Raw genomic sequence first — 21,307 nt, 5'->3', positions numbered from 1 at the left:
CTTTAACAATCCTCACTGTGTAGAAGTCTGGAAGATGGTGGGAATTGAGACTCTTTCCTTGAGCTTTTATAATAAAGGAAATATTGAGATATTGTTCCTTCAAGAATGTTAAATTTACAGAATATCAATATATAACTTGTTTGCTAATGTAAATCATTTGTTCAGCATTTTAAATTTAAGTTAACTAATTATAACATAACATTTTCAATGTTATAAGTTTTATTACAAATGGAGCTAAATCTCATGTCTCTTAGCTTTTTTCTAGATTGTAAGAAGTAGATGAAGAACTTGAGAACAGAAGGAAACCTTTACATTATAATATTTTGTTTTTGAACTGAGGGTCAATAGTGTGACAGTGTACAGTAAGGGTTTCTGAAAAGAATAAAGGAGCAAAGAAAAAAAAAAAAAGACACATTCTGCCCAAATTTCCCATCTTCACTCTTTCCCAACTCAGTAAATGAAACTTTCCCTACATCAGGCTTACTTTAATTATTTTCTTTTCCTGAGTTGTCACTACATGTTACATCTGGGGCTTCAGTTTAACCTCTTCAAAGACTTCTAAAAACAAGTAGAGTCCACCTATCTCTAATTTTTCATAGATTAGTTTATTTCTTGACAAGTTCTCTGTATAAACACACATAAACTTCTCTCCACACTGCAGAAGAGGGATAGAAGCTGTATGACGTAAAGGCCTTCCCACCACACATAGTCACAGTCCAAATGCTGATGATGCTGTTTATTATGTAACATCTAAAATGAACTTTCCAACCACTAATCATGGCTTGTTTGCAATTTAGTCAAATGCAGTAGCGGTGGGACTACCCTTTACATTTCTTTTTTTTTTTTTTTTCCTTTTTGTCTTTTTCCATGATCGGCAACGGATCGCAACCCTCAGTGTTGCACCCGTACCGGCCCGGGACCGGCAACGGGATCGCAACCCTCCGTGTTGCTCCCTGCACCTCGCTCAGCCAGTGAGTGGGAACCGGTCTGTATGTGGGATCCGAACCCTCGGCGGGAGCGCCGCCGCGCTTCCCAAGCGGCGCACTGTAGCAGTGCGCCACCGGGCCGGCCCATACCCTTTACATTTCTGCCTTTGAATTTTGGATCCAATTTTTTTTTTTTTGCAGCTGGCTGGTACAGGGACCCAAACCTTGACCTTGGTGTTATAACACCTCACTCTAATCAACTGAGCTAACTGGCCGGTCCTGGATCCAAAATATTTGCAGCAGCATGAAATGGCTGATGGTGACAGTCTTTCCTATTCTTAAAGTCTTTCATGTTACTTTTTTATTAAAATTTTTGTTCTGTTTCTTTTTTTCATTATTATTATTATTACTATTACTTTTTAATTTTTGGCAGCTGGCCAGTACAGAGATCAGAACACTTGACGTTGGTGTTCTCAACATGGTACTCTGACCAGCTGAGTTCACCGGACAGCCCTCGTTATTATTATTTTTAACTGACACATAATCATTGTACATATTTATGAGGTACAATGTGATATTTGGATACATGTATACAATGTGTACCGGTCAAATCACAACTCAAACATTTGCCATTTCTTTCATGTTACTTTTGCACTGTCAGCAAAGATACATGCAGATGAACTACAAACAGTTTATTTTATCCAGCCTGTAGAAAATGAGGGACAAATGCAGTGATTACTGAAGACTGCTTTTTAAAGGGGGTAGTGGGAACCTTCTTCCTGTATATTTTTTTATACAGTCACTTTGAGGGAATAAAAGTTGGGTGAGAGTAAATAAATACTTTATTTGAAACATTTTTATTTTCCTCAATGTTTATAATCCAGATGATTTAATTTTAGGGAGAATTATAATCATTTAAAAACCTTTTAACCCCCTTGATCCCCTGCTGCCTGAAGGTTTTCTAGCTTTCCTCCTGAGTCCGTCTCTGGCCTCTGACCCACTGGCTTCCCTTCCTCACTTCTCACACTGTCAATGTGCACACATTACCTGGTTTCCACACAGACTGAAGGTAAAGTGATGGAAATATCTCAGCCCTTTGGAAGTGAAGCTTGGCCCTCCTGCCAGAGTGACAGTGTTTGCCAAAGCTGAGAAGTTGTAGTCAAAAGTCCTTGCCGGAGTGATGTGTGAGAAGGTGCAGTCGTTGTAGCATAGAGAGTGGATCTGAGGGGGAGAGGGATCGGGTCAGACCGGCTGTTTGGACAGGGCCTTGAGGGGTGACAGTATTCTCCTGAGCCTGGTACAGCCCAAATGGGGTGAAAGAGGAGGAAGTAAGGATTGGGGGTGGTCATTAAAAAGAAGTGAAACAGGCACTAGTGGGATTTATGTACATCTTGCCATTCAATTATTAGCACGAAATTGATACGCAAACCCAAACCCGTCATTTTTCAGTAGGTTGTTTGGTCAATTCTATAGCCTTGTCCCTGTGCCTAAATTATAGTACCCTCTTGGGATAGCCCTTCTTACTTCCAAGCAGAAGACATGAGGTACTAACTAGAAGAAGGGTGTACAGGACAGCAGAAGAGAAACTACAAGTCTTGCCACCTACCCCATCGCCACATTTAAAACACACTGAACCCTGCTTCCTCTTTCTCAAGTTTTCTGTAGGAAATTAAACTCTGAAAGGAGCTTTACTTCCCATCAACCCATTCTTTGCTGTTTTAGGGTCCACATTCAGTGGCAGCCTCACACAACTGCCATTCTCTCCCATAGCAGCAGAGAGAGCTCCAGGGAAAAAGGTGTGGCGAAAGTCCAGGGTTCCCAAAAGCAGTTGCCAGTGGTCTGCAGAATCATTGCATTTACTGCACCGCCAAACTGAGCAATGTTCTCAGAGTATATAAATAATGCTTTACAGGTGTGTGTCTGTGTGGTTGTGATCAGTAAAATCACAAGTTCATTTAAAAGCACGAATGAATATCTAAGAACTTTTAGTCATATGTACTTTCTCAGGGGCCAAAAGTACATAGGGAAGCACAAAGAACAGTGTTTTTCCACTTTAGAAAGGAATCTTTATACCTGTAAAGCCGAGAAGTAAGTGGATAGAAGACAGCAATGCCAGTTAACCATATGTTCCAGCAAAGGTTGGGTTACCTTCCCAAAGAAGAGGAGGCAAATTCCCATGATAAACAGGCTGGACTGGACTAGGCTAAATTTTGAGCCACAGACCTCACTATTCCTTCCCTTCAGGTCTCTGCACAGAAGCCAAATAACCCTCTGAACCAGATGGTCAGCAATTTCCCTTACCCATCAACTGAAGATGAGACTTGTCCATGACTGAGTTCTGAACCCTGGGACTTAAACCCTACTGCTAAGAACTCACCATCCTCAGTCACAGCCTGGATGGGTGTTCTCCAGGGCTCCAACCTGGGAAGATGCTCGGGAGAGCACTTGGGTATCAGCCCCTCAGTAACCCCATCCAGGACCCAGCACCCTCTGAAGCCATCCAACCAGAAGGCCAGGTTTAGGATGCTGGGCAGACTGCTGGCACCTTATTGCTCTTGGTTCCTGGACCACAGGGCATGCAGGCCTGGACGCCATAAGGCTGGTGGGCTTTCAGGATTGTGTTCGGGGGACAGGAGTGGCAGATTCCTGAATCTCGGTCAATGTAGTAACCAGCAGGACAAGAGGTGCAGGAGGAGCCCGTGTCAGAGGCTTCTAGGGCACAAGGATGGCAGTAGGAGGCCACCCCATCCATGACATTGGTGATATTGATGGAGTAGATCTTGGCAACATCGTTGGTGTACTTTCTGCCCTGGAAACAAGGAAACAAGAGAGAGAGGTTGGAAGTCTTAGCAGCAACAATCGAGTCCTTTGGAAACAGCAAAGTACTTCTTAATCTTTTATCCTATGATACTTGAGTAAAATCTTAGAGGCAACCCGCTCTTCTTATTCACTTAACAGTGGCTCTTTATGTGCATTTCGTGTCATTTAAAAACAAGACTGAGGGCCGGCCCGGTGGCGCACTAGGTAGAGTGCGGCATTTGGGAGCGCAGTGGCGCTCCCACCGAGGGTTCGGATCCCATATAGAGACCGGTCCGCTCACTGGTTGAGTGTGGTGCTGGCGCGACACCGAGGGTTGCAATCCCGTTGCCGGTCGCGGTACGGGCGCGACACTGAGGGTTGCGATCCCGTTACCGGTTACGAAAGAAGACAAAAAAGAAAAAAAAAAACAAAAAAAACAAGACTGAACCATTTTAAACAATGTATAAAAATATTAAGTATCATTAGGCAAATATGAAGTAGATACTGTTATATGAAAAAAACACGTGTTTTCCTTGTAAAAGTAAAAATATATATTTGTACAGAAATAAAGACTATATAGGAGATATTCCAGATGTTGACTGGGGTATTTCTGGGTATAAGGATTATGGCTCATTTTATTCTTTTTTGTTCATTTCTATTTTCTTTCTTTCTTTTTTTTTTTTTTAAAGATGACCGGTAAGGGGATCTCAACCCTTGGCTTGGTGTTGTCAGCACCATGCTCAGCCAGTGAGCAAACCGGCCATCCCTATATAGGACCCGAACCCGTGGCCTTGGTGTTATCAGCACCACACTCTCCTGAGTGAGCCACAGGCTGGCCTTCATTTCTATTTTCTAAGTTTCGTTCAATGAACATGTATTACTGAGTTAAAAAAAATAAAACACAGGGGCCAGCCCGTGGCTCACTCGGGAGAGTACGGTGCTGATAACACCAAGGCCACGGGTTCGGATCCCACATAGGGATGGCTGGTTTGCTCACTGGGTGAGCGTGGTGCTGACAACACCAAGTCAAGGGTTAAGATCCCCTTACCGGTCATCTTTTAAAAAAAAAAAGAAAAGAAAACACAGAGTTCTTGTAATTAAAAACTACAAAAGGTCTGGCACCACACATGTCCTCAGGGCAGGGACTGCAAAGAGGGACAGGCTATTTATTTATTTATTTATTTATTTATTATTTATTTATTTTTTTTAAAAAGATGACCGGTAAGGGGATCTTAACCCTTGGCTTGGTGTTGTCAGCACCACGCTCACCCAGTGAGCGAACCGGCCATCCCTATATGGGATCCGAACCCGGGGCCTTGGTGTTATCAGCACCGCACTCTCCCGAGTGAGCCACGGGCCGGCCCAGGACAGGCTATTTAAGGAGCTTATGGTGTCATCTTCCCTGGAAGTCATTTGGACAAGGCTAGATGATCCTTAGAGGGCTGGGTTAGGCAGTTCTCTGTTTGACTCGTTAAGATCCTTTTAACCCTTGCATTCCAAACCTCAGACTCATACTTAAGCTAATGCTAGGTGTTCTCCTGGGTTCAAAGGGTCTCTCCTAGGAGCTGGCGGTCTGAGGAAGGGGAGGAACTTACTGCCTCATGAAAAGTGGTCCTCTGGAAGGCCCAGGTGAAACTCATGGTAGCATTCTCCTCAATGGTGTAGGTATAGGACTGTTTGCCTTTCGAACCTTTCCACGTCTCCACGGGAGTATTGGCCCTAGAATTCACGCCCTGAATGCAGGACAGACAAGTGAAGAAGGCTGGAGGGGCTTCCTGCTGCCACCCTGGGAGCCATCAGAGTTGGTCCGACCCACATTAAACTGTGAAGTACCTGACGGTAAGTCCAGGCCCTTCCTCTGTGGAATCACTGCAAGTAGGGTGTCAGTTACATTGACACATCAATGGCACAGATGGAGCCAACCCTCCCCTGGAAGCCTCATAGTGGACAAAGAAAGGAAAACGTACCACCATGAAGTAGAGCTCACAGTTCACAGAACAGATGGTCTCAAAGACAAATGTGATCCTGGCCACCTCTTTATTCTCTGTGTCTGCTATCACTGACTGTGGAGGTCTGTGGAGGCAGAAATTAAGAGTCAGTTCCAGAGGCCAGGTGGTGCTTATTGAGGAGCCCAGACAGCATCAAAGGGTCTGCTGGGGGACAGGATTAGGTTCTGAGTACATTAAAAAGAGTGTGGACTAAGTCCAATTCTGCCCGCCTAGCTATGTGACCTTGACCTAGCCAAACCGTACTTTCTTCATCTGCAAAATGGAGGTGATAATATCTTTCTCATCTACCTCCCCTCACTGTGGTGAGATCCAAGGCATAGCAGGTGTGGAAGTGCTTTATAAAATGCTGTTTAGCCTCACTCACAGAGTGTGGGCTGCAGACCAGCAGCATAACAATCTCTGGGAGTTTATTAGAATTGCAGAACCTCAGGACCCAGAATCTGCATGTTAACATGATTCCCAGGTGATTGGTATGCACATTAAAGTTTGGGAAGCACCACTATGGTGAGATGTACATTGTCTGCATTTACTCAGCAGCTCACTCTCCAGCATCGTGGGAACTTTGCTTGGGTTGAATAAGCAGAATTTGTAGTGTCTTCAGCAAAGTTCTCAGGCTGGTCCTACTTTTGGGAGAGAGAGGGCAATGCCCAAATGGGCCAGGGTGGGGGAAGCACCTTACTATGGTAATCAGATTTGCAAATGAAAAAGTACTTTTGGGAATATTACTACAAAAAAGCTTTAAAAGTTTGCTTGCCTTGCATACAAAGGACCTCTCTGGTCAGCTCTGAGTAATGAGTGTTAAGGGAACAGAAACCAGTATCTTTCGAGCAACTGCCATGGACTGAGCACCATCCTAGGGATGGAGGGCAGGGACCTCACAGGAGAGGTTGGAGGAGTCAAATGGGCAGTAGGGAAGCCCAGTCAGTGGACCCTCCTCATTTTAAAGAACATATAGGCAAAAGAGTTCACTTTGGCTTTGGAAATCAATTTATGGCTTTTCTTTTGGCTTAAGCCATTTGCCTGAATTCTGAGGACGTCCACTTCCCAGCTCTTCTCTACACAGCTGTGCTAACCAATGGGCTGGAAGAATCATCTGAACCTGAGTGAGTCCTCAATCACAGACTGGTTTTGTAGAAAAGGAGCCTGCAGCCTGTAAGAGGCAAAGTGACTTTCCCAAGTTCACAAAGCCAGTTAGTGGCAAAGTTCAAGTGCCCTGCCTTCCAGTCTAGTGCTCTTTCCAGCATACCACATGCCTGTGTGTGTGTGTGTGTGTGTGTGTGTGTGTGTGTGTGTGTAGTGGCAATTGCTTGTTCTAGATCTTCTTGGGATATGGGGACAAATATGACAATAAGAACAATCCCTTCCAATCTTCTTTTTTTTTTTTTTTTAAAAGATGACCGGTAAGGGGATCTTAACCCTTGACTTGGTGTTGTCAGCACCACGCTCACCCAGTGAGCGAACCGGCCATCCCTATATGGGATCCGAACCCGTGGCCTTGGTGTTATCAGCACCACACTCTCCCAAGTGAGCCACCGGGCCGGCCCACCTTCCAATCTTCTTATAAGGATGAACTGTCTATGGGCACTTCTGGCCCTATTTTTTGTAAAGTTTTTTTCCTTTTAAAAAAATCTTATCTGAAGCTGTGAGGAGGAAGAATTCGAGTAGCATGTGGCCAGTGGATGGGAGAAGGGAGATGGGGTGAGAGAGCAGTAGGTGGAAAGCACAAGCAGCAACTGTGAAAATGTGTTAGTGTTCAGGGTAACTTGGTCAGACCATGACTGTGTGCTCCTCTGTTCTGAACTGATACTTTAAAAGAAATGAAATTCAACTCCAGAAGCCCCCTTCTCCACAACCTTCCAAAGCGTGTGGGACTTGGATGTGGCCCAGCTGGCTTGGGCCTCTCCTTGGCTTTGTATTCCTCACCTAAATCCTGGCACAGCTAGAGTGAGAATCATGAAGTCATTGTCTGAGTCTCCAACAGCTGTGTAGATGTGGTCACCAGCCACCTCCCAGCCTGGAAAAGGAGAGGGGAGAGTTAGTTAGTGCCTCTGTGTTCTTGAGGGCCGGCCAAGTGTGTGCCCAGACAGCACTCTGGAGGGAAGATATGGCACCATCCTTTGAGGCGTCCAGAATGACCATTGAACATGAACTGTGTTACTTATCCCGCTACTTTGGTCAAAGCCTCTGAAGCTCTCAGAGCAAGATTTTTGGGGTGTGTGCACGTTGTTCCTAGCTCTTTTTCTTCATTTGAAACTAATGTGTCCATAAGGAGTGTGACTCTCAAGGGAATGAATGACATAATTTGCTACTTTTTCTCAGACATCAGTATTGTAAAGAAATGTGAAGTTGGAAGAAGTCTTGTGAGAATGCAGGGAGCGGGCAGCTCGTTGTGAAGAGAGAGATAGTTACCTGTCATGCTCTTGTACTCAAAGTTGATCCCACTGAGAACTGTCGTTTCCATGTTTGTGGGCAGCGTGTTCCACCATTTGTACTCAAATCCCAAGATAGGTTCAGTCCCAGCTGGGCAGTGGGTACAATCTGGGGGAACCACAAGATCCATGCATTCAACCGGAAGGCTGCAGCCACCCTGACTAGAGCTGCTGCCACACAGACAAGTGGCAACAGTATTGGCAGCCAAACAAGGGTGGCTGCTGAGCCCAGTTGCACAAAGTAATATCAAGCTCACTCAAAAACATTCTGATGATGTATTTAACAAACTCAAGATATAAACACTGACCCTTCATTCCAACCATCCCGACTTGCCCACCAAAATTTTCATTTCAACTGTATCTTCCAGTCTGATACACGTAGTTCATATTATTGTCACATTATTGTTTAGTGCATTCACATTAAGAGGTATACAAATCCCCAAACTCCTTTTTTGCAGCATGGCTTATAAGTTCTGGTTGTGCTGAGCTGGTCATCCCAGCCCCCCAAACCTTTGAGGGAGCATCCCTGCCACACGCCAGAAGGCTCATTTGTGAGGATTGGGTACCTTCAGGCCTGAGTCACATTCACAGCTGGAATGAGGAGGAAGGAAGGTAGTTCTCAAGTCTGACTCTGACCTATAGACAACGGCCGACCCTGACCTCTCTTCCCCTGAAGTTAGCCCTCAGAGGTGACCTGGTCCTTACTGCCTCCGTTGGAAGGGCAGAGTCACCCTCAGCTGGCCACTTTGAGTACCCTGGTGGCCCACCCACACAGTTGCTGTGGAGATGGGTGTGATGCAGGGAATAGGGGGGTGAAGAGGTTACCGGAGCCGTTGGAGTAAGAGCCGTAAGGGCAGGGCTCACAGGTGCTGCTGTTGGTTTTGAAGAAGCCTGGATTGCAGGGTGGGCAGCGAGTCTTCGTGCCAGAGGCAGGCAGCTTCACTGCCCCCTTGAGGTCCTCACCACAGATTTTCGGCTTGGCCCATTTGTACATGAGCTGCGTCTGCAGAAATGGATTAAGCACGGCTCAGCCCATTTGCGCTTTAGCACCTATTTAGGACTCTAACTTGAGGATGGGCATGGGGGTGGCAATGGATTCTGGCCAGAATGAGCTCCACCAGGGTGGGGTACTTTGTTTTGGTCACTGATGTATCCCAAGCACCTAGCCCGGTGCCTGACATGTGGTTGTGCTCAGTAGCAATCTAGACCAATTGTCTTCAGGGAAAGCTCTGATCCCACTGTAGAATCTTATTACTACCAAGGTCTTAAGAAAAGCAGTTAGTGAAAATCCCAGAACACAAAAAGGCATGGAGTGGAGGTGGCTTACTTAACCCCTGTGGGTGACTGAGATGACCCAATTTGTTTTCCTAGTGGTGCATTTTTTGCTCTTTCATTTATCCAGTAAACATTTGTAGAAAGCCTAATACTTCTATGTGCTAGTGTCTCAGAGATGAATGAGACATGGCCCCTGCATTGGGAGCAGAGAGGGGATGACCTGCAGGAGACCCCTGGTGAGTCAGGGGTGAAGTCGGGCAGTTCCATTCTTCCCGTATGGCCTTCAGATCAAGTCAGAGACAAAAAGGCACACTTATGGATTGCACTGAAGGGATGATGAAAACGCTTTCTGTCACATGCCATACCTGAGTTAATAAAATTATAGGAGGCCATTGTTTTGGACTAAATTCCTGCGCTAAGCCCCAACAGACAGACTAAAAACCAAAAATGAAGTCACCCCTGCTAAATTTCCAGTCACCAAAACCAAACTAAGTAATTGACTAACCTTCTCAGAAATTAGGAGAGAGGTAGCCAATTTCCCTAACAGGCCAGTTTGAATCTTCAGCAGGTATAATAATGAAGTTCCCACTGTTTTAATCCTTACACAGAAAAGATAGCCTGAAGTAATTTGATGTTAATTAATCAGTTATTTTTCTATTGCTCTGTCTTCCTGTCCCCACCTTACAAGAAAAGTAACTTTGAAATGACCTATCTGCTTTTCTTTTTCGTTTCTGCTTTCTTCAGCCTTTTTCTGTGGATAAAATCAGCCTCCTTTGCTCAGCTCATTGGAACACATATTTTATTTTATGGGATAACGTGCTGCCTGATTCTAGAATCACTGTAAAGTCAATTAAGATCTTTAACCTAAATTCGTTTTAATTTTGTTATTTGACACATGAAAAGATGGATGAATAAGACCTCTGTCCATTTTATCCAGGGAAAGACATGACAAGGTCTCAAGGAGGGACCCAAGCTGCCTCCACTAATGGTGATCCCTAGGGCTCCTCCTCCCCCTACTCCTCTTGGCCCTCCTCCCTGTGAGGAGCCCAAGCAAGGGAGAGTGGGGCAGAAGGAAGCAAAGACAGCCACATTCAGACACATTATGCCTAGGAGAAGGTAATCAGGATTACTTGTCCCCTTTCTATCAGTAGGTCAACTGAGACCAAGAAAATGAAAATAATTTTTAAAAGGTCCTACAGAACACCTGACACTAGAAAACTGAGTCTAAGGTGCAACTGACAAGACATGAGCCACTTCTCTTGGCTGCTGTGGAAGGGAATGATGCTCCAAAAAGTTGGGGAGGGTGTAAGAGATGATTATGAAAACAATCACTGTTAAGGACCAGCCTTTATCACATGCTTACTTAATTAGCAAAGGGAGAATTCAGTCTGCTGTCTAGCCAGCAAACATTTATGCATCCTAATACCCAAGCATTATGCTTAGTGCTGAGTGCAGAATCCCCAACTCCTAATTCCATCTCCTTGAGAGACTCTGGTTAGGGATACAGACTATTCATCCAGAATGTCTAATCGAAGACAGATCCCTCCGCGTGTGCCCCTGAGCCCATCCCTGTCCACTCACCATTGTTCCTCGAACTCGCCAGGCACACCTGCCTCCTCTACCCTCACTGTGCCCTCTGCCCGGAAAGCTCCATGGCCCCTCCTTCATTACATTCAGGTCTCTGCTCAAATGTCACCTCCTGAGACAGGCTGTCCCTATCCTTTGTAAACTAGCATCCCCACCCTCTATCATTCTCTCTCTCCTCATCCCGCTTTATTTATTTATTTTCTTCCTACCACTTATTACCATTTGATATATTATACACCTATTTGCGTCCACCTGTTGACTCCCTCTTCCCTCTCAGTTTTATTAACTGATGTGTCCCTAGTGCCTAGCACTGTGCCTGGCCCATAGTAGCTGTTCAATAAATATTTGTTTTCCATTTCAGTTGTTATTTTTTATTTTTTTGCTCACTTGTCTGAAGCAGTGACAGGATCATAGAATGTGAATTTTGAACAGATCTGAAAGGTTATTGAGTTCAACTCCACAGAGGTGAGTAATGTGCCCATAATCATTCAAATGGCTAAAGGAAGAGTAAACAAGAAACTGTGAGTCCTATTCCCAGTGCCTTTAAAAAAATTTTTTTTAATTGACACGTAATAATTGTAAGTATTTATGAAGTACCATGTGATGTTTAGTATACATGTATACATTGTGTAATGGTTAAATTGGGTTAATTAACATATCCATTGCCTCAAACATTTATCATTTGTGTTGGAATGTTCAAAATCCTCTCTTCTAGCTAATTGAAAGTATACAATAAATTGTATTTAATTATAGTCACCATAAAGTGCTGTAGAACTCTAGATCTTATTCCTCCTATCTAGCTGTAATCTTCTATCTGTTGACCAACTTCTCACTATCCTTCCCCTCCCTCCTATCCTTCCCAGACTCTGGTAACCTCAATAAATGCTTGTTGCCTGTTGCAATGAACAAATGGCCTCCTGTAGAGGCCTTCTCTGCCCACCCCTCAGTCCTGGTCGCTCCTCCTCAGAGCTCCCCCAGGGCCCTGCACATCCCCCTGGCTGCCTTGATCAGGCTGGTCTTTCTCCTCTCTTGCAGCCTCCCACACAGGACTGTGAGCTCCCTGGGGACGGGAGCTGACTCAGTCACCTCTGACTCCCTAGCCTGCAGCTCAAATGCCTGGCACGTCAGTTAGCCCTCAAAAGGTGCTTCTTGAAAATGCAAGTTAAAAAAATTGGAATGCGGGCCGGTCCGTGGCTCACTCGGTAGAGTGCGGTGCTGATAACACCAAGGCCACGGGTTCGGATCCCATATAGGGATGGCCGGTTTGCTCACTGGCTGAGCGTGGTGCTGACAACACCAAGTCAAGGGTTAAGATCCCCTTACCGGTCATCTTTTAAAAAAAAAAAAAAAAAATTGGAATGCTGTACCAGAAAGCAGGAAATACTTGGGGTGCTAGGTCATGGCACTTTTCCTTCAAACGTACTTTTCTATGAGTTTTCACAATCATTTGAACTAAAACATTTGTATTAAACTTTAAAAATAATAATGCTTGAATAAACATACTGCCTTTCAAAAAAAAAAAAAAAAAAAAAAAAAAAGGTGCTTCTTGACTCAAAGGCATGCAGACTACAACAGGAAAGTCTTTTTATGATGCAGAAAGCTTGGGGGTAAGAGAAACAGCAGCATCTGAATGAATCAGGCCATTCTCCAGAAAGCCAGGAAGTAGGAATCAATTCCCCTGGCCAACCCACAAAAGCAGCACCAAGAGGACAAGTCTGATGAGCTCCATGAAGAAGTAAGAGTACATGGACAAGCAGGTATTGCCCAGAGGGGCTAAGAAGATGGAAAAAACCATGCAAAGAAAATGGAATGGTTTTGTGAAACAGAGCATAGGTGAATAAGCAGTGAAACAAATGCCGCAAACAGTTTCTGACTTGAAAATGAAAGCCATCTTGTTTTGCATTCTCCCCCACCACTAGACCCAGGGTTACCGTGAAGGTCTGCAGAGTTTTATCTGGTGCCAGCTTCCCTGACCGCTGAAACTCCAAATAGTGGTAAAGCCCAGGGAGTGGGAGACAGTGTATCTGGGGCAAAGGAGCTCCATGACTGTGCTACCCACCTCTCCGTTGGCATCACAGGCCGTGTGTGTGTAGAAATAATCTTTGTCTGTGCAGGCTGGGCGCACTTTGCAAGAGGAAGATCCTTTTTCTAAATTGCCAATGCAAGAAAAAAAAAATTGAAGTTACATAAGAAAGCAAAGCTCTCGGCCACTTGCTCATGACTGTGTGATGCCCAAGCCCCTGGGACACATCACCACACAGATACTGCCACAAGTAGAAGATCCTGCACACCCACCCTTCCCTTTGCCTCAATCGTGTCATTTCCAGTCCCCAAAGCCTGCTCAGATATCCCTTTGCTCCTCTCCCGGTGCTGATGAGGAAACATTGGCCCCACATGGTTGGTTCAGGACGTGGAGATGTAGCCTAGCCAAAGGACCAGCGAGGAGGGGTGCAGCTGGAAATAGCATCTTGCAGGTTACCCACCACCAGCCTAAGTTCACTGAAACCCGACGTCTGCCAGGTGCCTTAGGATCCTGACTGAGGGTGTGATTTTCTGTTCCTGAATGGTTGAAGTAAAACATCGAAAGCTTGGGGGCATTGCTTTCACACTCTTTTTCCAAGCCTTTCTCTGAACTTTTTCTTAATATATGCCTAGAAATCTCCCCTTCTACATGCAACCATACTACACAAATAAAGTTGTAATTTCCTCGGGCTCCACTTGAGACACAAGGTTCTTTCCACTTTACGCAACCCAAGCATCCCAGCACTATTCTTTAACCCTTGACCTGCACCTAATGAAAGGTGTTAACTATCTGTTTTATCCTCCTCTTGTGTGTTCTCCTTATGTCATGTTAGTTCTGCTTTAACCCTAGGAACTACTGGATAGCAAGTACTATTTTAATGAATCCCTCTATACAGCAAAGGATTTCACCAGTTTTGAATTCAGAAACCCTTTTGAGAAATTGAAATAAAGGTCTGTATCCCTCTATCCAGAAAAATACACATAATTCAAGCAAATAAAAATTTTTAAAAATTTCCAGGGAATTTCCTTCTCCTGAATAAAGACCACTGCTGTATAGGGTACACATTACAATACTACTACCACTGCCACCACTATTTCTAAGATGACTACTGTGTCACCTGGGGGAAAGCATTTCATAATATGCATATTACTTGACAGGCAGTATGGTGTAGTAGAATGAAAATTTTAAGCTAGACAGATCTGAGTTTAGATCCTGCTTCATTATTTTGTAGCTGTTTCACTTCAGGCAAGTTACTTAACCTCTCTGAGCCTTAACTCTCTCATCTGTAGAGCAGGAATTATAATAGCTACCTTGCTGGAGCCAGCACTGGCACATTGTGAATATTTAGCAAATATTCACTAAAAGGCAGTAACTATTATTACCTGCATGTTTGGGAATTATTTTTAGGGATTGTTCCAGGAGGTTTCATAAGGATTAAAAGTCTCTTTCCTTACCTTCCAGCTAAGGGCTTATTTCTCAACGGATCCCTTCTTCTCAAAGCATCAAATGAGTTCCTAGATCGGAGACTCTCCTGATTACAGCCCTGCTGGCCTGCACTGGGGAGTTCCCTCAGCCACACATTTCCGTACCTATCTGTCCCAGTTTTATTAGGCTAGGCAAGAGGGAATGACTGGCTGAGCGACAGCTGGGGTCTTCTCAGCTCATTTACTTGGTTAACAAGCAGAAGGCCCAATTCAACACAGAGGGATCTAGGGATTCCTGCTTTTGACTGACTTAGCCAGGAGAAATTTGGGGGGAGATGCTGAAAATGTGCCAGTTCCCAGGACCTTGTGTATTGGGTCTAGCAGAGTACAACTTATGAGTCAGACGATGCATTCTGCTCAAAGACTTTTCTCTGCTTGTCAAGTATTTGCTTAGCCTGACATCCTAGAACTCCAAGCTTTAGCAAAATAGTCCAGCTGTTTACACATTGACCACTTTTAAAGTGGTTTTAATAAATTATTAATCCAAGTGCTGAGACAGACCTCACCTTCCTAAAGGTGTTTAAGTTGGGTACTAGCCAAGTTTGAAAGATTGGCCTAGATGTTTGCTTGAGGGCATGAAAAGTGATTTGAGCAGGATTGGCCTTGGGCAAAGCTATAAGAAGGTAAAGTTTATCTCAGGCCCTAACTCCTCTTTTTGCCCCTTCCTCCTCCTTTCAGTATCTTCTCTCCTCCTTCAGGAGTGCAATGTTCTCATCTTATCACAGGAAAACATTTCCCCTGAGGATTTAAGTACCTAATAAACATAAGGACCAGCTCAGATACCAGCTCAAACTCTTGGCAAACCCCTTAACCTCTTGAAGCTTCTCTTTATTTATTTGTGAATGGAGAAATCACTCCCGCCTTATGCTGCCAGGAATAAATGAGTTAATGGTCTGTCAGTTGTAAAGTACTATACAAGTGACTTCTTATAACCTATACCAAGAGTATTTTCATTTTAAAAGAGGAGTGTCAGGACAGGACTTAATGTAAATGAATTAATAAAATTAGTGCTTGCTATATGCCAGGCCCCTTTCTAAATCCTTTATCTCCATTAATCAATACTTACAATAACACTATGAGGTAGGTATGATTAGATTATTCCCATTTTATAGATGAAGAAGGGCCGGCCCGTGGCTCACTCGGTAGAGTGCGGTGCTGATAACACCAAGGCCACGGGTTCGGATCCCACATAGGGATGGCCGGTTGGCTCACTGGCTGAGCGTGGTGCTGACAACACCAAGTCAAGGGTTAAGATCCCCTTACCAGTCATCTTTAAAAAAAAAAAAAATAGATGAAGAAACTGAGGCACAGACAAGTACCTTGCCCAAGGTGGCACAGCTAGTAAGTGGTGAAGCCTTAGTAATTTAGTTTGGGAGTCCATGCTCTTAAACTCCATGAGCTAACTGGCCAGCCCCACTTCCCTTCAGCACCACGTGGAGTTACTGCACTTAGGTGTTTATGTAACCAGGTTTCCACTTTTCAACATAAGCTGGAGGGTAGGTACCAGCTCTAACCCTAGCACCAACCCCAGCCCTTGGCACCTGGCAGGCACTCAGAATGTATTTGTAAGTACATGGGTATTCTGTCACTTCCTTCATGCACATTCCATCATAGTCTCTCATCAGACTCTCTCTGCATTTTCCCAGCCTCCCACTGACCACAGCTGTATTTTGAAAGAGTCAAGTCTCAAAGAATGTGACTCTCTTTTTATCCCAAGCGGGTGAGATGGTCAACAAGTTGACTGCGTTCTTCATAGTAAAAACTCATTTCTTAAAGGGGCAGTTGAGAAATCAGCAGCTGAAGGAGAAAAGACTCCAAGAATTCAGACTCCCAACCTAACACTTTCATAACAGCTCTCTGAATAAAAATAAGTTTACACAGAGTTGATCAAAACACACCTAGGCAGTTTTTCTAGAACCAACTTGTCACTCAAACTCTTGGACAACTGTTGTGCTAATCGGGGAGCCGGAGACTTAGACTCACAAAGGCTCCTATTGATAGAGGCAGAGCAGAGAAAAAGGAATAAGAAAGTCAAGTGGAAAAACAGGAATTTAGAATTACAGATAAAAACTTCCTTCAAGATTTAAACGTTCCTGTTCTGGCTGAAAAATACACTCATTTGGCAAGATCTGTATAGACAAATAGGACTTTAGTTTTAGAACTAGTGTGGAAATAAGCAATCCACAAGGTCAATGACAGGCCTTGGCTGAGCAAACATACTATAACACCTGCGTGAAGTGTGGGTATGTCTATGTAGGGATATGGGAGCCTACTTAAGGGAGAGCCTGTGCTGGGTTTGTATATGGTTCTGTGTAAGAAAGGAAAAATAGAACAGTCATGAATGTTTCCAGGGGAAAAGAGGGGATTCTTTCTCTCTTCTTGTTTGTTGCAGAACCTGTCCTGGAGATTGGCCTCCATGGAGATTGGACTGCCTGTGCAGAAGGCCCTCTGGAGGCACTGTCCATCTTATACCAGAGACTTCATTCCCATGAGACCCCCTCAAATGATCAGGTCCTGTTTCTCAAGCTGGGATGCTTTAGGAAGCTATCCAGGAACTGTAAAAGTAGGCTGCTTCCACCTGTTCCCTAACATTCCCTTTGAGCAGTTGTTTTCAAACTGTGTTCCAAGGAACCCTAGATTTCCAGAAAAATGGATGCTTAGGCTGATAAAAGCTTGTAACTTCCACCTTTAGCCCTTGCTATCAAAATGGTGGTGCTCATCAATACAGCCTCATGGTTCTTACAGATTAACTTTGATAATAATTGTTATAAATTAGAATGCACAAATGTATACCTCTTTTATCTGCTGTATCTGTTTTTTATAATTATAATCCTACATAAGGTTTCATTTAAAAAAAAAGATTTCACTGCATTAAAAAAAAAAAAAAAGATTGCAACCTTTCCTTGGCTTTCCTAATCCCTCTAACTCTGAGCTGCTTTTTCTATTTGCCACAGCACCATAGCACTTTTTACCATCTAACATACTATAGAATTTATTATGTATGTATAATTTATTTCTTATAGTTATTGTTTATTGTCTGTCTTCCCTCTGCTGGAATGTATACTCCATAAAGACAGGGACTTTTGTCTGTTTTGTTCACTGATGTATTCCAAGCACCTAGAATAGGGCCTGGCAGATAGGAGAGGTCCAACAAATATTTATTGAATGATTTCATTTTCATTTCCAGAGCAATTGGTGGAGATATGGATTGGCCAGGATCTTCTAGGGTTCAGAAAGGAAGGATATAAGAATGATCATCCTTAGCTTGGGCGGAAGAACGGCTCTACTTCCTGGCTTCTCCCTGTGTGTTGGTTGGTACCCCCTACCCCAAACGCTTCCCACCCTCAGAAACATCACCTGAGTATTTGTCAGGGTCACACTGGTGGCAAGAAGTTTCTCCTTTATTTGAGTAAGTGTTGGCTGGGCAAAGTTCACAGGAAGAGGAGCCCTGCTTGGCTGCATAGGTGCCGGGTTTGCAGGGGAAGCATTCTGACGTGTAGGCCACCCCTAGGGAGGAAGAACAGCATAGAAAAGCAAGGATTGAGCCCGGAGACTGAGCCCCTGGGGGCTGACTCCCCCATCCCGGCAAAGTCAAGAGGCCAGGAAGTCAGTAACAGACCCCAGATCCAACCCTGCTCTCCGTACCTGTTATGGCGATGTTTCTCACCAGCACAGGCTTAGAAACTTTGGACCACACCGAGAAGGCTGTGGTTCTCCAATAGAGGACATTGTTGCCTCGATTTAGCTCGACCTAAAATCCACAACAGGAGGTATTAGTTCATCACAGAGACAGATATTGCTAACCTGTCAGTTCAGCCTCCTTCTGGGATTCCCCCTTTTCCAGACTGCATGGCAGTGCCTATTCCGTCCCTCTCCCTCCACTTCCTCAGCTTTGCCCTTCCTCCCATCTTAGCTTAGCTTCTTTCTCTTTCTAAGCCTCCTGCTACAACCCTCCCATGTCCTCTGCCATTGCTCCATCAATCACATATGCCATGAGCATCTCTTATGTTGACACTGACAAAGGTACCTGAAAGTACTGAAAATAGGGTGACTGGCATTCTCTGCTTTTATAGACAACAGCCCCTACCCACAGAAAACCCAGCCTTAAAGCTGGAAAGCTGCTGGTCCTTGGGGTCAAGCCATAGGAACAAGTCAGCCCATGCCATGTTACATCTACTCAGCAGGAGAGGACACTGGAGGGACAGAAGGGTGGTAGCTCAGACTGGGAGGAAGCACTGTCAGAGGAAAGGCCCTGGGTCCCTTTTCTGGGAGCTCTAGGAGAAGGCAGCTGTGATACTCACACTGTGTAATTCCCATCCTTTCTCTGTGGTTTTCATCCACCTTGAGTCATCAGCATTGGGCTGGCACTGGTCATTCTGAACCTGAGGCAGCAGGAATTGGGATCAGAGTCTCAGCTTTCTAGGAAATGAGTGCCTTGCCCCATGCTGCACCAGCGCTCCAGAGGGCCCTTCTTATGGGAGAAGAGTGAGAAGAGTTGCCAATTTCCTTTAGAGACTGAGCTCAGAACACATGAGTGTTGAAGCAGGTGGGAGCTAGTTGCACAACACAAAATGTCTGAGCATTGACACCAAAGAAATAACTTGTAACTCACATATGCTGTTTTCGTGTCTGGGCAGGGCAAAACACCCACAAAGCTCCCAGACTCTATTCTTTCCCCTCAGGTCCTTTGACTTTTGCCTTTACTCCTCACCTCTTAAGGCCTCAGCTCATTTTCTTCTCTTCTCTTTTCTTTTTTTTACTGACCGGTAACAGGATCGCATCCCTCAGTGTCGCGCCTGTACCGGGGACCGGCAACGGGATCGCAACCCCCAGTGCTGCACCCGCACCACGCTCAGCCAGCGAGCGGGAACCGGTCTCCACATGGGATCCGAACCCTCGGCGGGAGTGCCACCACGCTCCCAAGCGGTGCACTCTCCAGTGCGCCACCGGGCCGGCCCCTCTTTTTTTTTTTTTTTTTTTTTTGACATCTGGCGGGTTGGGGGGATCTCAGCTCACTTCGCCCACAGTTCTCTCCAAAGGGAAGACAACTGTGATTGCCCAAGAGGGACTATGGTTGTGATTGATTCCCGGAAATGAATCTGAGCTCAGGGAGTTTTTACCTCCCACCCTCCCCCTTGGCCAGGGACTTACGAAAAACTCAAAGATGATGGTAGAGTCTGGGTAGTAGTATTCGAAGCTAACAGTGCCGGACTGCTTCAGGCTGACGGCGTACATCAGCGTGGCTGTGCATTCATCCGTGTTGGAGGTGATGTAGTTGCCTCGGGGGACCCACTTGGACCTGTGAGGGAACAAGAACCAAGTTCACTGGCAGGAGTGCGGTCTACCAGGCTTCGTGCCTGTGCAGGTCTCATGTTTTGCTAGGTCTCTGGGGAATTCCAGACTTGTGATTCACAAGCCAAAGCTTGGACTTGAAAATGGTCAGAGAAAAATGACAAAAGAAGCTCTAAGGTAGATCAAGAAGCCTGGGATACAGCCAGCAAGAGGAAGACAGGTGTACCTCCACATAACGCAGAACCACCCAGCAGATATATGGCAGATGAAGCTGGGGGTGGATAAATTGACTGATTGCTTATTACCTCCCAGGTATTGAACTACGTGTTTTATATTCATGCTTTCTTTTCATCAATAAGAGGAAGTGCTGTTTTTTCCCACTTCATAGCTGAAGAAACTGAGGCTTGGAGAGCACCTTGTCCAGTCTCACAAAGCCAGGAAGTGGGAGGGCTCAGATTCAAGCCCAGGTCTGCCTAGCAAGTCAGTAGACACAGATATTCTTCAAAACTCAGAAGTCCATCCAGTCTAGTCCACCTGTATTTCCAGAAATGTCCACTTTAAGATGCTGCATGTAAATGGTTTTTATGGGAAGGGGGAAGGCCAGAGAACTCCCGAGACAATCAATCTAGTTGTGCTTGTTTTGTATCCTAAATATATCTCAGCTCTATCCACCCTGCCAAGGTCTCTCTGCATGGCCACCACCACATCGTTTCTGAACTAGCCTCTGAACTTGTGTCCCTGCACCCAGTCCTGCATCCTCTAGCCCCTCTTTATGCTGTGGCTGGAGAGATCCTCCAGAACAAAAACCTGACCACATCACTCCCGTGCTTAAGACGCCTGTGACTGATAGTGTACACATTCCTGGCCCACTCTTTACACTCCAGCCCTTTGGAAATTCTTCTGCCAAACTTACGAATTTGTAAACAATACACTGTATGGGAGTGTTTTGTGTGTTTTTAAACTTTATGTAAATGGTATCATACTTATGTGTTCTATAACTTGCTTTTGCGGGGAGGGCAGAGCTTCAACATAATGATAGTGGGATCCATCCATATTCACACATATAACTCTTCTCCCTTCATTTTACTACCGCATAATGTTCCTCTGTATGGCTTTACCATGTTTATTTATACATTGCTTGTTGATGGACATTTAGATAGTTTCCAGTTATTGGCTACTGTGCATACTCTGCTGTAAACATTCTTGTTCCTGTCTCCTTATACCATGTCCGAGTGGAATGCCTGGAAGTAGAGCCGCTGTGTCACAGGGTATGGGAACCTCCACCTTTACCAGCCGCTGCCACATTGTTCTCCAAAGTGGTTGTATCGGGGCCGGCCTGTGGCTCACTCAGGAGAGTGCGGTGCTGATAACACCAAGGCCCCGGGTTCGGATCCCATATAGGGATGGCCGGTTTGCTCACTGGCTGAGCGTGGTGCTGACAACACCAAGTCAAGGGTTAAGATCCCCTTACCGGTCATCTTTA

At 45.0% G+C, this 21,307-nt stretch overlaps 1 protein-coding gene across 2 annotated transcripts in view; it reads right to left on the bottom strand.

Moving 5' to 3' along the window:
* Positions 1-21,307, bottom strand: part of KIAA1324 (KIAA1324 ortholog) — a 97,958-nt gene that overhangs the window by 7,277 nt on the left and 69,374 nt on the right. Inside the window, exons 1-12 of one of the 2 annotated variants that reach the window (XM_008566399.1) lie at positions 19,684-19,825; positions 18,834-18,914; positions 18,178-18,283; positions 17,890-18,039; positions 13,085-13,173; positions 8,989-9,166; positions 8,144-8,272; positions 7,658-7,748; positions 5,693-5,798; positions 5,321-5,458; positions 3,472-3,735; positions 1,974-2,147 (exon numbers count right to left, since the gene is read on the bottom strand). In XM_008566399.1, coding sequence (XP_008564621.1) covers positions 1,974-2,147; positions 3,472-3,735; positions 5,321-5,458; positions 5,693-5,798; positions 7,658-7,748; positions 8,144-8,272; positions 8,989-9,166; positions 13,085-13,173; positions 17,890-18,039; positions 18,178-18,283; positions 18,834-18,914; positions 19,684-19,767 — 1,590 coding nt within the window. In that variant the 5' untranslated portion in view covers positions 19,768-19,825. Of the gene's footprint in view, positions 1-1,973; positions 2,148-3,471; positions 3,736-5,320; positions 5,459-5,692; positions 5,799-7,657; positions 7,749-8,143; positions 8,273-8,988; positions 9,167-13,084; positions 13,174-17,889; positions 18,040-18,177; positions 18,284-18,833; positions 18,915-19,683; positions 19,826-21,307 lie in introns of those variants that run through there. The other variant, XM_008566406.1, reaches the window with a different exon arrangement.

Source organism: Galeopterus variegatus, unplaced genomic scaffold (assembly GCF_000696425.1).
Source record: "Galeopterus variegatus unplaced genomic scaffold, G_variegatus-3.0.2 Scaffold16, whole genome shotgun sequence".
Lineage (NCBI taxonomy): Eukaryota > Metazoa > Chordata > Mammalia > Dermoptera > Cynocephalidae > Galeopterus > Galeopterus variegatus.
Note: the sequence above shows the minus strand (reverse complement) of the source record. Positions and strands in the feature narration are given on the sequence as shown.